The sequence below is a fragment of the Melopsittacus undulatus genome, chromosome 4 (genome assembly GCF_012275295.1).
Source record: "Melopsittacus undulatus isolate bMelUnd1 chromosome 4, bMelUnd1.mat.Z, whole genome shotgun sequence".
Lineage (NCBI taxonomy): Eukaryota > Metazoa > Chordata > Aves > Psittaciformes > Psittaculidae > Melopsittacus > Melopsittacus undulatus.
This window is the reverse complement of record NC_047530.1, coordinates 63,414,719-63,429,330: the sequence shown is the minus strand read 5'-3', so window position 1 is coordinate 63,429,330 and position 14,612 is coordinate 63,414,719. Positions and strand designations below refer to the sequence as shown.

The 14,612-nt window shown below is 41.2% G+C and overlaps 1 protein-coding gene across 1 annotated transcript in view; it reads right to left on the bottom strand.

Annotated features, from left to right (window-relative positions):
* The window catches only part of BICC1 (BicC family RNA binding protein 1), a 111,059-nt gene extending 96,783 nt beyond the window's left edge, over positions 1–14,276 (bottom strand). Inside the window, exon 1 of the mRNA XM_005153651.3 lies at positions 14,022–14,276. Coding sequence (XP_005153708.2) covers positions 14,022–14,223 — 202 coding nt within the window. The 5' untranslated portion in view covers positions 14,224–14,276. The remainder of the gene's footprint in view (positions 1–14,021) is intronic.
* Positions 14,277–14,612: the final 336 nt, after the last annotated feature.

Here is a 14,612-nt window from a genome sequence, read left to right as displayed (position 1 = left end):
CTCTATCATCATCTAGAAGACTACAAATATTTTACAGTTGTTGTCCTTCTTCTTAGAGTAGAACGGTGCAAACCCATGACAACTGATGCACATCTAGCAGCTCTACATCATTGGCCTCCCGTTTAAGTCTTTAACATGGAAGTCAATATGCACTGAGACATCTGAATCTGCTTTACTGCTGCAAATAGGAAATGCATTAATCCCAACTGCCTTGCTACTGCCTCCATTCCAGTAAAGCAGATCTGATCAATTGGAGTAACTCTTATGACATACACACTAGATCCCCTTACTCAACACACAACATGGGAAGAAGGCACGCCTGGGTAGCTAAGTAGGGAAGTACTTACACTGAAGTCTACACTAAAATGAGTTCACCAAAGCTCTACTCCCTCTGAAATGGCAGGTTAGGAGAGGAGGGAAGAAAACTTAATGCTTATCCAACCCCTGTGGGTTCCCAGCTTCTCATGCCTGCCCTTCGTCTACTCTCGCTCATACTAGGCAGCAATAGCCCCAAGTCTGTGTACCAGCTGCAAAAATGCCAAATGTGCTCCAACTGATCTGTATTCATCACACAGCTAGAAGGAGGCAGAACAGAGCTGGTGAGTGGTTTCTCCTCCTCTCCTCTCATAAAACAGTACGAACAGAAAGAGAGCGGAAGAGCAGCTGAACAGAAGTGCCAAGAGCAGCTCCTCTCAGAACAGCCTGTCTGGCCGCTGTGCAACATATGGGGGAGATCTTCCCTGTGCATGTCCAAAGCTACTGAACTTTTATAATCCTTAGTCACATCTCCATTTGTCTCTTGGGTCCCAAGATTTCCCACTTTCAAAGTATTTCTTATCCATCTGAAAACTTTGGCCTTCACACACTTCTACTAAGGCTCTGGTCTGGCTAACCTGCATAGGCAGGGATGTACATCTTTCCTTCACCTCAGCCACTTGCTTCTCCCACATCTTACTCAGTCCAGTAGGAGACCCAAGCCACTGCTCCACTTAGATGATGAATATGCCTTTAACTTGAGCAATGCAGAAAAGAAGGTAGCAGGGAAGAGACACCAAAAGCATCCTAAGCCAGCAGGGAGCTGCAGCACAAAGCGGACAGATAATAACCTTTTAATACATATTTAAACCAGTCTCAAACTTTGCTGGCTATTCAAGGCACAGTGGAAGGCAGTGCCAACACAAGCTCTGCAGTGATACAGGAGACCCACCCAATTAAAAGATTCTTGTAAATATGCATTTTATACCCTATATGGGAAACAAAAAAAATTGTATATTTGATATTTTACAGTTTAGTTGTTTTAAAAATAGAATTCAAACCACTACAATACTTAGATTTACATATAAGTACTGAAAATATACTTCCAACTAGATATATACCAAGTAAAAACAAACAAAAAACCCAAACAAACAAAAAAAAAACAAACACAAAAGTCAGACACAATTGATCTGTAATCTAAGTTTGCACATTTCAGGTGGTAAATCACCTAAATCTATACTTGACATCCAGCAGAACACTCTTCTCACATTCACTTCTCCCAAACATTTACAAGAACACAGAATACAAAGTTCTGTAAACCTTTAAATATGAAAAAAGCAACAAAAAAACCCAAACAAACAAAACCCCAACCAACTTTACAATAACCCAACCCTATTCTTTTCATAGCTTAAACAATTCTCATGTTTCAAACACTGGAATAACTTTATTTCTGCCAAATCTCTGATGTCACTGCCAATCTAAAGATGTCACTGAAGACCACTTAAAGTAAAAAACCTGGCTGCTGCTAAGCAACCCAGAAAACATCCTTACATGTTCAATTGCTTAGCGCATTAAAGAATTTCACACATAGTGACAATCCATGTATTCTGGGCTCTCATGACAGTAATGTCTTCCACACAGAGCAAGGAAAAAAATTCTGCAGGATACATTCACATTTCAAAAAGGAATTGCTTATAAAGGACTAAAGATTTGATCAAATTTATTCACTGTTTCTGCACATGGAATAGATTAGAAACAGATTCTCTCTTATCCGCTATTTTACACACACTCCAGAAGTAAAATTACTAAGGAAAAACAGCACTTATGTTTGTTTTATTAAAAAAAAGTACCAAGATTCTTTTCCACTATATAAATCAGTATTAAAAAAAACGTATTCCATACCCAGACTCTTTAAATCAATGCTATTTTAACTGCTCTAACTGCATATAAACAAAGGCCACTTAATGTAATTTAATATTTCACCATTCTATAGCACTTCTCACCCATGGATGCACTTAGAAATCTGGAAAAAGTAAGACCAAATCTCAAGCTCTGGAGCAGATCATGATCAAACAAAGTATTTCCACATGACAGTAAGGACGACATGCATATGTATCCTGCATTCGAGTTACGTACAAATATCCATTGTTTGAGCGTCTGTATTACGGAGAAAGATAATTTTTAAGACAGATGTTTTTTCATTGGCAATTAACCTTTCTCATGGATTTTAGTAGTGCAGTGTAATATTCTGCACAGGAGCTACCTTACATTATAGCTCCTGGTTTAATTATACTTAAAAGAAAAAAATCAAATCACAGATTATATTTCCTTGAGCAGCTCCATTATCTTACCATAAAGGTCATGGGGAATATCTTCACAAGACTTCAATCTGCTCAAGTTCTCTTTAACATAGAAATGCTTCACCACATCACGAAACTGACCTAATATTTATTTTGGAATCACAGATTGGATTTTTTATATTCTCAAGATGCTCAGTCTTCAATTACCAATCACATATACTCAACTGCCATTAATTTACTGCAAGCATAGTCTGAACAGAACAGAGCCAATAAAAACTGATAAAATCAAAGCCCTCCATTCACACAAAGTAACCTCAAAAAGCAAAAAAAAGCAAATTTAAAGGTTAAACTGCTACTTCAGAGTGGCAACACAGATTCCTAAAACCAGTCTTTGCTTAAATGGAAAAAATTATCCTCAGCTGTAATTAGAACCAAGAAAAATTTTATAAACAGAAAAGGAAATTATGAAAATATATTTAAAACTTTTGAATATGTAGTAACCTCACCATGAAACTTTAGAATATCTATACAGTTTAAAAATTTAAAACTTTATATAGCAAGATACCAATAACACACCAGCAGATCATAAAATAGACTGTGTATGCACCTATTAAGAAAAAACCCCACATACATATCATATGCTCAAAAGGACTGAAATGCAACTTTCTCTTAAAGTTAGATAGATCACTAGTGTCACCAATTTCTACCTCCAATTACCCATAATCATTGTTTCTATCAGGCCAGTTTTATTTGGCTTACTGCATATTTTCAAATGTGTTATTCTATAAACTGTTTAGCTGAACTTCATTATAAAAATATTGCAAATTTTCCCCACAAGTAAATATAATTCCTGTCCAAGAATGAATTTTAATCAGATGAAGCCATGATCTGACCTGCTTTACAAGCAGCAGAAAGGCATTTTTGTTCTGTTCTGCTTGTTATCTTATTGCTAGTACAGGCACTGACTCTAGCTTTTACAGATACTTTGTACCAAGTAATCAGGAAATAAGTACAGCTGATCTTTTTTTATATACCATATTAAAATTATATACCTATTTCATTTGAATGATCTGGATTGACATTTCATTTTTTTCTTTCCTTGGCATTCATTTTTATTTCTATTTTTTGCTTTCAAAACTCTAATATTATAGCAAATAGAGGAGAAACATCCTGTGACACTGCAACTCCTACAAATAAACATTATCATTGCAAGTTAGAGTTTTCAAGAAGGACTGAAAGACCTAAAAAATGACCATCCCATAGCTTCTTAAAATGTTGAGCAGGCCCATATAAAATAAATAAATAAATCAGGGGCAAAAAGTATCTATAAAAGCCACAGGTTACAAAGAAATTTTTCAGCATCTACATACCGCAAGCCTCACAATAACCATATAAGCATAAAGATTGCTGCTTATTTTAAATCAAAAACAATTCTTAGAGACCTGATGCATATCACATAATTTTAGCAGAAAACGTAGCCAAGATTTTGCCAAGCCTCCCAGGCCTGGCCTGTACAGAGGATCAGCAAATGGAAAATGGGTGGCTCATGCTTCGCTTGGATTTACACGTTCCCAACAAGCAAAAAGACAAAAGAGAAATGGGAAGTCACTATTTATTTGAATTAATATTTGAGAGCAAGCTTCTCTAGACAAGTTTATCAACTGTTCTACATAAGGAACCCTTATACACCACACGAGTACTGCAACTGGATAGGAACAGGGAATTTGAGACCACATTGTGGATGGCACCATGCTGATCAGCTTCCTACCTCTAGAAAAAGGCTCAAGAGACAAGACTGGGAAAAGAAAAACAATTTAATTGAAGTCTTATGGCAGTCAACAGAGGATAATGCTCCTAGTCCAGTAATATTTCTACAAGGCTGCATTTGTACCTCTCTAGAGACAGTGCAACAGCTAAAGCATTTACCTAGACACACACTTATCAGGTGCTAACTATGTCTTCAAAATATCTCCATCTGACCACAGATTTTATCTGCCCTGTCAAGTCACCCCCTCAAGTCACCACAGTGTGCTCCAACAGTTCTCAGCCTCTAATATAATGAGTAAAAATCTGAACTTTAAAGATCTAAGCTATATCAACCTGGGCAAATGAAAAAAAAAACAAAACAAAACCAAACCCTAAGCATTAAAAATAGCAGCTTTATTCCACAACATTTATAAAGCTGTTCATCGCAAGCTGCCAAACTCAAAAGACACAGCTGCTGGCAGTTGGCCATTTGGGAAGTAGTCAGAATGACTGGAGATCTCATGCCTTTTAAATGTAACATCTATGATTGCCTGTCTTTCTCACAGAAAATGATAGGTTTACAAGCATTTTTTAAGAGCCCATCACCCTTGAAAGAAACCTTGGGAACAAGTTATCTCCTGTTTGTTTTCATTCACATGTGCACAGAAGAGACTACTAGAAAGGGGACCTTGGGCAGCAAGTTCTTCTGTGGCTTACACAACAAAAACCAAGTGAAAGAGATATCAGGACTGTGCTCCAGCCTAAGCTGCATTAGGAAGTCATGTTTTCTCAACTTGCTAACCCTCCAAGTAAGAATGTAAAGCTTATCAAAACATAGTGTAAGCTATAGCACAGGGTCCATCAAATACAGCACCTGCACCAGCAAGGCCACTGCAACCTACAGCCAGCTCCCACCACTTGGCCACTGGATCTCCTGATACTTTATCCAGCTCCTGTAAGTAAACCCTGATGCCTCAGTTTAAGCTTAAGCAGCTAGGCAGCACACAAACTAACTACAGATAAACTATAACCTTGTCTGATGATCATTTTAAAAGCTGTTTGAAAGTAGCAAAGCAGCAGTGCTCAATGCATTGGCACAGAAGAGTCCAGCTTCATCTGCTTATATACCCTGACACACATAAGCAAAATTAATAAGGTCCTCCCTGTGCCTTCTCAAGATTACAACTAAGCAGTCCTAGATGTCTCAGCCTCTCCCATGTCAGATGCTCCAGCCCCTGAATTGATTTTTCATCTTTGCTAGACTTGTTCCAGTATGCCCGTCTCTCTTGTACTGGGGAGCCCAGGCCTGAACACAGCACTCCTGATGTGTTTCACCAGGGCCAAGTATCACACAAGGATGACCACCCTCAATCTGCTGGCAACACTTTCTCATGCAGCCCAGAGTGCTGTTGGACTTCTTTGGCACAACACCACACTGTGGGCTTGATCATGATCATTGTCCATCAGGACCCCCAGGTCTTTTCCTGAGATGTTGCTCTCCAGCCTGTCCGGCCCAAACCTGTGATGGTATCTAGAGTAATTCCTTCCCTTGTGCAGAACTTCATGTTTCCTTTGTTGAACTTACTGACTTCCCTGTTGGCCTGGTTTTCCAGTCTATCAAGGTCTCTCTAAATGGCTGCCCTCCATCTTCACATCCCTGACCAGATTTTCCTTGTTTGCAAGTGTAGCAGACAACCTCCTGCTGTCATCTTCTTGATCACCTATATTTGAAACTTGTCATGAATGCACCCCAGAAGCCTCATACATTGCTTGTGCCTTGCTGTGCTGTTCCTCCAGCAGAGAGCAGGGTGGATAAAGCCTTCCATGGGGACTGAGGCTTACAAACATGAGGCTTCTTCCAGTTGGGTGAAGGCCTCATCTGCTGCTTCCTAATCTGATGGTCTGTAGCAGACACCTATACCACCCAGCTAGGTCTGCCCAGTAATTCAGACCCATACAGGCTCAACTGGCTCATTGTCTGCCCCAAGGCAGAGCTCCATGCAACCCACTCTTCTCTCACATTAAAGGGCAAAACATCATCCTCAGCATCCCAGCCTGTTCATGCTAAAGAGCCTGTATCCAGTCACTGAAGGACTGCAATCCCAAGAGTAATCCTTTCACAACTCTCCAACCTCAGTGAGATCATAACCCTACAACTACATGCAGAACTCCAGTTCCACCTCCCTGATGATCCACCTGCATTAGGTGGTTCAGGGAGGTATCCACTCATGTGGATGTTACAAAAAGAGGCATGAGAGCCTCTCCTGTAACTGCCCTGTAGACACATGCTTATTATGTGCCTTCTAGGCTTCTATGCCTTGGTTTCTACTACACTAGAGCCACACAGCCAGGACAATGACTAGGACAGACCAATGCTGCTATCTGCTCATCAATTCCTCTGTGAAATTTGGCTTGCAGCAGAAAAACATAGTTATGCTACTAGGCAGGTGATTTACTGATTCAGACACCTAGTGTTATGTCTGTTCTCTTTCTTTACATCCCCCTACCCTCAACACCATCTTTTCCTGGAGAGGGACTCATCATCAGAGACTGTTGTGAAGGGACAAGGGTTAATGGGTTCAAACATAAACAGGGAATATTTGGTTGGATATAAGGAAGAAATTCTTTATCATGAGGATGATGAGGCACTGGAACGGGTTACCCAAGGAAGTTATGAATGCTTCATCCCTGGCAGTGTCCAACTTCAGGTTCAACAAGGCCTTGAGCTAGAAAGATAATAGAAAGAATACAGTCCTATGCTTTCTGAGGATTAGTTACTCCAGTAGCTCCACATACACAGGGACCTGGCACAGGGTTGCCATCACTCATGAGTGTTCTCTCACAACAATGAGCCTTTAACAGGAAATAATTATCTTCTTTTTTCATCATGTATTCCTGTTCCAGTAAAGAGGATATCACTGTAGACATCTTTTACATAAATCAGCTATAAAAGTCACCAAAACATGAAGAGTTACATTGCCCAGTGCAATACATTCATACTGATTACTGACCTGAACCACAGACAAGAAAGCCTAGTTATAAACAGAAACAGATACTAAACAAAAGTTGTAGATATGGGCAAGGAATATTTTCAGTTGCTTAAGTCAAAATTAGTTTAGAAGCTAACACTGATTAACAGGTAGCATGTTAAAGAGGAAATCCTTAGATCAAGTTCTCGTTCCTTCAGCCACAAAAAGTACATAAAACTAACACGCTATCTGAACTCCAACTCACATGTAGTCATATTAGTTTTCCTGCTGTAAGTTTACAAAAGTCACCCCTGAGGCTTCACTCTAAGGGATATTACTGTAAAAAGAAAAAAAGTTGGAAAAAGCTATTAGCTCTTCAACACAGAGGTCTGAAATTAACAAAAACTAGCATGGTTCATTGTTTGACAAGCATAAAGCCAAGAAACTGAAATAAGTACTCAAAATAGGACATATTTTCCAATGGAGGTAAAGATTACAATATAACCAACAGGAATGTGCAAGCCAGCAATACTTAACTTAGCAGTTCATGCCAAACCATGATAGTCCGTTGTACTACTTAAAAACCATTGAAACTTGAGAAAGTGATATTATTACAATTGTTAACAATGGAATGCAAGAACATTTTTATACTACAAGTCACAAATTCATTTCATGTATTTATTTTTGTAGAAATAGACTATTCAGCACTTTAGGGATTTGAAACTCTGACAAAGAACTTGAATGTTATTTTCTTTTTGCTACATGCAAGTTAAACACCAAATGTAAATGCTATTAGAAAGATTCCAGTTTCCCCACAACTATGTCCTTGTCCAGGTTATGCTGATAAACTGCAATGAACAAAAATAAAAACATAAAACCAAAAAACACCAACAGAAATCTCACAGTTTAGTAGAAAAGAAAAAGTTATTGTCTAGGAAAAGAAACTGTGCTCAGGGCCTAATAAACTCTAGGCTTTGAAAAGATATTTCAGTGAGAAACTGGTCAAGAAACATACTTCACATGTCTTAAAGCTCCAACAGGGACACAGGAACTTTAAACAGGAGTAAAAATCAACAGCACACCAAGTATTTTTAACTTCATTTGCAAGAAAGGTACACTAATTATTTGAGGGATCACAGTACATTTAGTTTGCTTATATGGATTCCTGCCATCATCACATACCAAAAAAAAAAAAACCCAGAAGAGAAATTGCAATTCCTGGTTAGCCATTTAAACATAAAAATGCAAGATAAATTTATCACGGATGCTGCTATCCGCACACCAAAACAAACACAGTCCAGACCACTCTAAGTTACAATCGCCTGTTAAGCAGCTAACTCAAAAATCTATTAACTCATGTCTTCAGGGTCTAGCCTCTAATAAAACTATTGTTTGTAGCAAAATCTCAGCAGAGGCTCAGGTTTCCTAGAATATCTCCATCTTCCTTAGTACATTCAAATACAAGTGTTCTTCTCCCAATCTACCCCTCATTTTTCAAGTTATTATCCTCTGTGGTTGAAACAAACTAGTAGAGAAGTCTGAGAAAAGATTTTTAAGTAAACTTCCCTATAGTTATGCATTAAGTGAGGAAAATATACTTGTTCAAATGCAGCAAGTTTCACCTGATGGATCAACAAACAAACTAAATTGGTTATCGTTCAAACATCAGACCTAGACACTGCATAAGTACAGTCTTAGGATTGGGCAACAACCTCAAGGGTGAGTTTTAGGCAAAGAAATTAACAATTGTTTTGCAGTAAATTTAGAGTAAATAAGTCTCATTTAGACTCAATTGTGCAAAATGTTATCCAAGTACTTATGTCACTTCCCTCTAAGAAAAGTAAGACTTCTTTTGGCAAAAATTACTGGTTGAGCATTTCTCTAACTCTCTATGACAGGCAAAGAGCACCAAAACTGCAGGAGCAGGAGAGGGGAGCACTCACCCAGCACTGCAATAGCAGGAGGGAGAGCTACGTAAAGGTACCCAATATACTGACTATTCATACTAAATTTGAGTTACACTACTTTTATCCTCACCACCTGAAAAATAGTAAGTGATCCTTCATTACTTCTAGAAATCAAGCCTACATTCCATAGATAAAGATTCACATGAGTCCTACAATTCTAACCTCCTCCAGTCAACATAGGAAAGCACTTCATGACTCAGTACTAAACCAGCCCAGGACAGCGCTGTTTTCCAAGAGTCCCACTCTCGATCAACACAACCTGCTCTGTAAGATGAACTAAACAGCAGAGTGCTTGTGGTGCCAAGTACTCTTCTGAGTTTCCTGAGCATGCGGGGCTGTGCTTTTCTTCATGTGTTTAACAACAGTCAAATAACTGCTGAATTATCTCATGAGGGCGAAAACAAAACAAAACCAAATCCAACACACCACCCATACAGTTTCAGATGCCATAATTAAAATTACCCCAAAGAGTCCTCAAACTGAAAGAAAAAACAAAAAAAAACCCAAAACCCAAAAAACAACAAAAAACACACAAGAAACCTCCACAAAAATACACACACAAAAAAAAAGCCAGAAAGCAGAACAGAGAAAAACAAAATTTAACAGGCACACCACTATTTTTTTAAAGAAAGATCCATGTATAATATGGCACACCACCACTGCTAGAGTTAGACTCACTTAAAAACAGTGTGGGTTTGGTTTTTTACCAAAGTAGCACTATGTGACAGTGCATTATAAAGTCACAAAGTATTTAATCATGTACTATACACACATCCCATCAAAACCCCCCAACGCCTGTTAAGGAACATAAAATAGAAATAGTCATTTGAAATGCAAGCCTAGCTTAACACGTTGTAGCAAAGAATAAAACATACCAGGGAAAAAGAAAAAGCTGTTACTTCTTTATATTGTTGGTTGACTTGTTTGTTTGTTGAGTTGTCTGGTGGTTTGGGGTGGGGTGGGTTTGGTCTTTTTTTTGTTTTGTGGGGTTTGTTTTGTTTTGTTTTTTGTTGCTGTTTTGGGGGTTTCTGGGGGTTGGTTTTATTTTTGTTTGGTTGGTTGGTTTGGTTTGGTCCAGAAAGCATAATCTAAGTATAGTGCTCTGCATTTTTGTAATAATACTCAGCTGCTACGGTAACAGGCACTCAAATATGCATTAAGTAAATCATTCTATGATTCCACAGTATTAAGTCACATAAGCATTCATAAGAATTTAGTGCAGAGCAGCTATAATCAATACAGGTACAATGAAATATCACCTGAAAAGAATAGCTGATCTGTTTTACTCAAATACGCTCCCTAGGGAGGAGGGGAAAAAAAAAAAATCATTCTAGAGATCTGTTCACAAAAACACCTGATGAAGACATGCAGCATAAGATTGCTTATATGCCACATGTTCAAGAGTTTTACCACAGCTTTTGCATTTTCTGATATTCCAAGCACAAAAAGCAAAGCTCTCAGAGAAGCTCCCTCTACCTTTCATATAACATATTTCTCTTAAGGCTATTCAGAACTAAGCTTTGAATCACCAAAAATACTAAACCAATTATTTCAAACTGGGGGGTGGGAAGTACCAGAAGCACTCTCAAAGCTACAATGATTTTTTAACATCTCACTTCAGATTTGGTTTCTGCTTCAGATACAACTCATAGCAAACTAGCCACATCAACTTTCTTGACAGAGAGCTACCCAGTGTCTCGCTACAGCACTGACTCCAGATGTGGGCTCTGTATTTAACACTAAAGTACCCCAGTCCCCCTATGAGCTATACACTCTGATATGCCCAGGTGAGCCTTGCTGAAGTCAGTACTGTACCTCAAAAAAACTATCAACAAAACATAAACATAAGGAAAGATGAAAAACAACAATGGCAAAACACATATAAAATTCAACAATGCAATTACAGAATTGAGCTTCATGTTCTTTCTACCCTGTTCATCACTAGTACAGTAAACAACAGATGTTGACTAGCAAAAAAATATAAGTAAAAAAAAAAATAAGGCATACCCAAGCAAGAAGGAGAATATTTCCTGACAGGTTTCTTAAACAGAGGCTGTTTCAAACTTAGCTTTTAAGACAACTGATGTTGTCTTAAAGGTGATGGATTCCCACTTTCTCATAATGTAAGAAAGCTATGGTGAACACTAGAAGAGAACCTAAGTTTTTAAATAATTTAAAAAGTAACATTCACAAGAATAAACATGCTCTCTAGCAGCTGGTAAAAGCTAAAGAGCCTTCAAGTATCTATTAGGAACAAGAAGCTGTATTTACACCAGCTCAACAAAGGCAAAAAAAATCTAATAACTTTTCTGAATCAAAAATCTAATTGTCACCACTTAAACTACAGAGATCTTTCTTTTCCAACACAAATTTTGCATATCTTCAGAACCCGCAGGGAAGGGTCTGGTATTAGAAACAATAGGAAACACAACCCTACGAAGTGAGGGTGAAAAGGGGAAGCACAGAAAATGTTAAAAGTAAAACTGACTTTATCTTGTTAACAGCAGTATAATTTACACTGAATTTTTGAGTACTGCTTACAGATCTAGCTTCAGAACACTTTGTGACAGCCTGGCATTGCTAGTCAGTGCTTGAGGTATTCTCCTACAACAACAACAACAAAAAGGAAGCAAAACCTATCTTGTGGGAAGCCAAAAGATGAAACATACTTATAAAGTACAGAGAGGAAACTGAATGAAAGCAATAATGTTTAACAAATGGATCACAGTTTTCTGACAGAAAGGACTATTATGTTTGCCTTGTGCTTCCTACTAAGTAGTTTTTCATTACCAGTAAGTCGGAAAGTTCATGTTTTCCACACAAAATCTCTTCCTACCAAGTCCAACACATCTGGATAACTATCTGATGAAAAAACTCTGCAAACCATGGACTGAAGCATGTGTACTCTAGACTGGACATATAGCAACCTCTCATCAAAAAGCAGGCAGCATTCATTTGCATTTACTCATTGTACTCCCTCAATCATACACTTTTTACTTCTCTCATAAGAGTAAGAAAGAAAAATTAAAAGGAGAGAATAAAAAAATAAAATCTCATATTTTGACACTTGCTACTACTGGATGACACTACCTATACAGTACCTGGATTCTGCTTAGGAGCTTTCAGTTTACTGTTGCATGCTTACCAGCTCAGGCAATAAAAGTAAGGACTATGTGTGGGATTAGATAATGGAAATTTATGTTGCTACTACAGGAAAATGTTAAGGCCACTTTCAGTCTTCTTGGAGTGCTTTAACTTTTTACTCTTTTTCCTACCACTTCGTATACAGAAGTGTTTTTTCTTTTTAATACCCATGTGGGTTTGGTTTTAAGGCACTTTTGATGAGCCCATCTTACAAATAGTTGCTGCTGCTTATGAGACCTCTGTTTCTCTGAATTCCTTTCTCTTTACTGCATTACATAATGAGATTTTTCTACTAGCACTAAAGTATTAACTCATTAAAGATTAACTCGCCCCCAGGAGAGAGAATCTCAATTAAAAGAATTCCAATCATTGCAGTCACCAAGTCAAACCGCAGCTCTTCAGCGACCAGCCCAGTTCACTGGCTCCTGTTCCTCCACCACCTCCCACAGCCTCCCATAGCCTCCCATCACCAGAGGCAGGTGTTCTGACAAGGGATGCTTAGGCAGCAAGCACCTACAGTTTCCACCAAGTGAATGAAACACATTCCATGTGACATGCCCCATGAACAATGAAATACTTGCAAAGGGTTTGAGTTGAAAATGTACATAAATACTTGAGTTGCCTTGTTAAGTGTAACACTAAATGTTTACAGAACAGTAGTACCAAAAGCAAGAGCACCTTCTCAAAACCACCACCATCCTTCCTTGTTGTTCCAAGCATGCCCTGAGATTTGACCTGAAATTCACCTCTGTTCTCATGGGCTCTTCAGATAGCAGGTAACAGCCCAGGGAACTGCCTCACTCAGCAATACCCTCAACTGGTTTAAATGTATTTATGTGCTCTTCAGCAACAAAACCAGCAATTGCTACTCCCACACTATTTTGTCAAAAGTTGCCTACGTAACTTCCACCGACGGATAATTAAAAACATACTGGTACAAAATATGTAGTCTCAAGGAAAGAAAACATAACAAAATGAAAAGAAAGCAGAGCCAAAGGCTGAACAAGTCCTAAGGCAGGGGCTGCGCTGTCAGCTCTCCCGCAGCGGTTCTGCTTCCCGGCCGGGACTCCCGGCTTCCCAGGTTCTCTCCCCGCTACGCGACGGCCTGGGCTGTTCCTCGAAAGCCGAGAGCCTGAACCGCTGTGCCTGAGCGGGTTATTACATTTGTAAAGAGGGATTGCTAAAAGACCTTCTAAGCCTCAGCCTCGCAGGCTGCCAGCAGGGAACGAGCCCCGCCGGGGCTGGGCACCGCACCACCCGCAACGCCGGGACCGCCCCAGCCCCAGGCGACATCCTACGACCCTGACTCCCGTCGCGAAGCTCGGCTCAGGTCTGAACAGAGGGAGACAAGGAGCCTCCTCCTCCTCCTTCGCCATGCCTCGCAAAGCCCCGGCCCGAGAGGCCACGACAGCGACCGGCAGCCCGGGACCGGCCCGCAGGGCTCCCGAAGACCAACGGCCGCGTCCAGCGCCCCTCCGACCACCGGCCCCATCCCCTTTGCGGCACCGGAGGCTTCATCCGGCTGACAAGGGGACCAGCGGCCCGGCGGTGATGGTGAAGACTGGGAATGGGGGGCTGCAGATGCGGCCCCCTCCCCTCCGGGGCAGCCGCCGCCCCACGCCCCCCAGGACCGCCCTCACCTTGGAGCATGGCCTCCAGTTTCTTCCTGTCCACCCGGAATCGCTCCTCGCCCCACTCAGGGCTGTGCAGGGGCCGAGGCGGTCCGGCCGAGTCCTCCTCGGAGCCGGGCATGGGCGAGTCTGTGCTTCGCTCACTGTTGGAGCCCGGGTCGGAGAGCGGCTGCTGCAGGTACCCGCTCAGCGGGTCGCACTGAGCCGCCATGGCGCTGCCGTGCGGACCCCGCCGCCGCTCCGAGCCCCACTCGGCTGCCTCCCCACGGGACGCTATCTGCCCCCACAGCCACCCCCCCGCCTCATCCCAGCCGCCGCCTGCCAGAGTCCCGGCCCCGGCGCCGCCGCCTGCGCCCGCCTCTGCCTCCGGCTCCCCACCGAGTGTGCGCGTCCCCGGGCAGCCGGCGGCGTCCGCGGCTCGGCGGCGCCCCCAGCCCGCCCGCAGCCCGCACAGCATCTCCACCTCCATTGGGCCGCCACCGGCCCGCCGGGGAGGGGCTGGGGATATCCCCGGTCGCGGCCCGGGAGGAGGGGGCAGCGGCGCTCGGCGGAGGGAGGGGGTATGGAGGTGCCGCCCCCACAGGCACCGCCTCCGCCTCA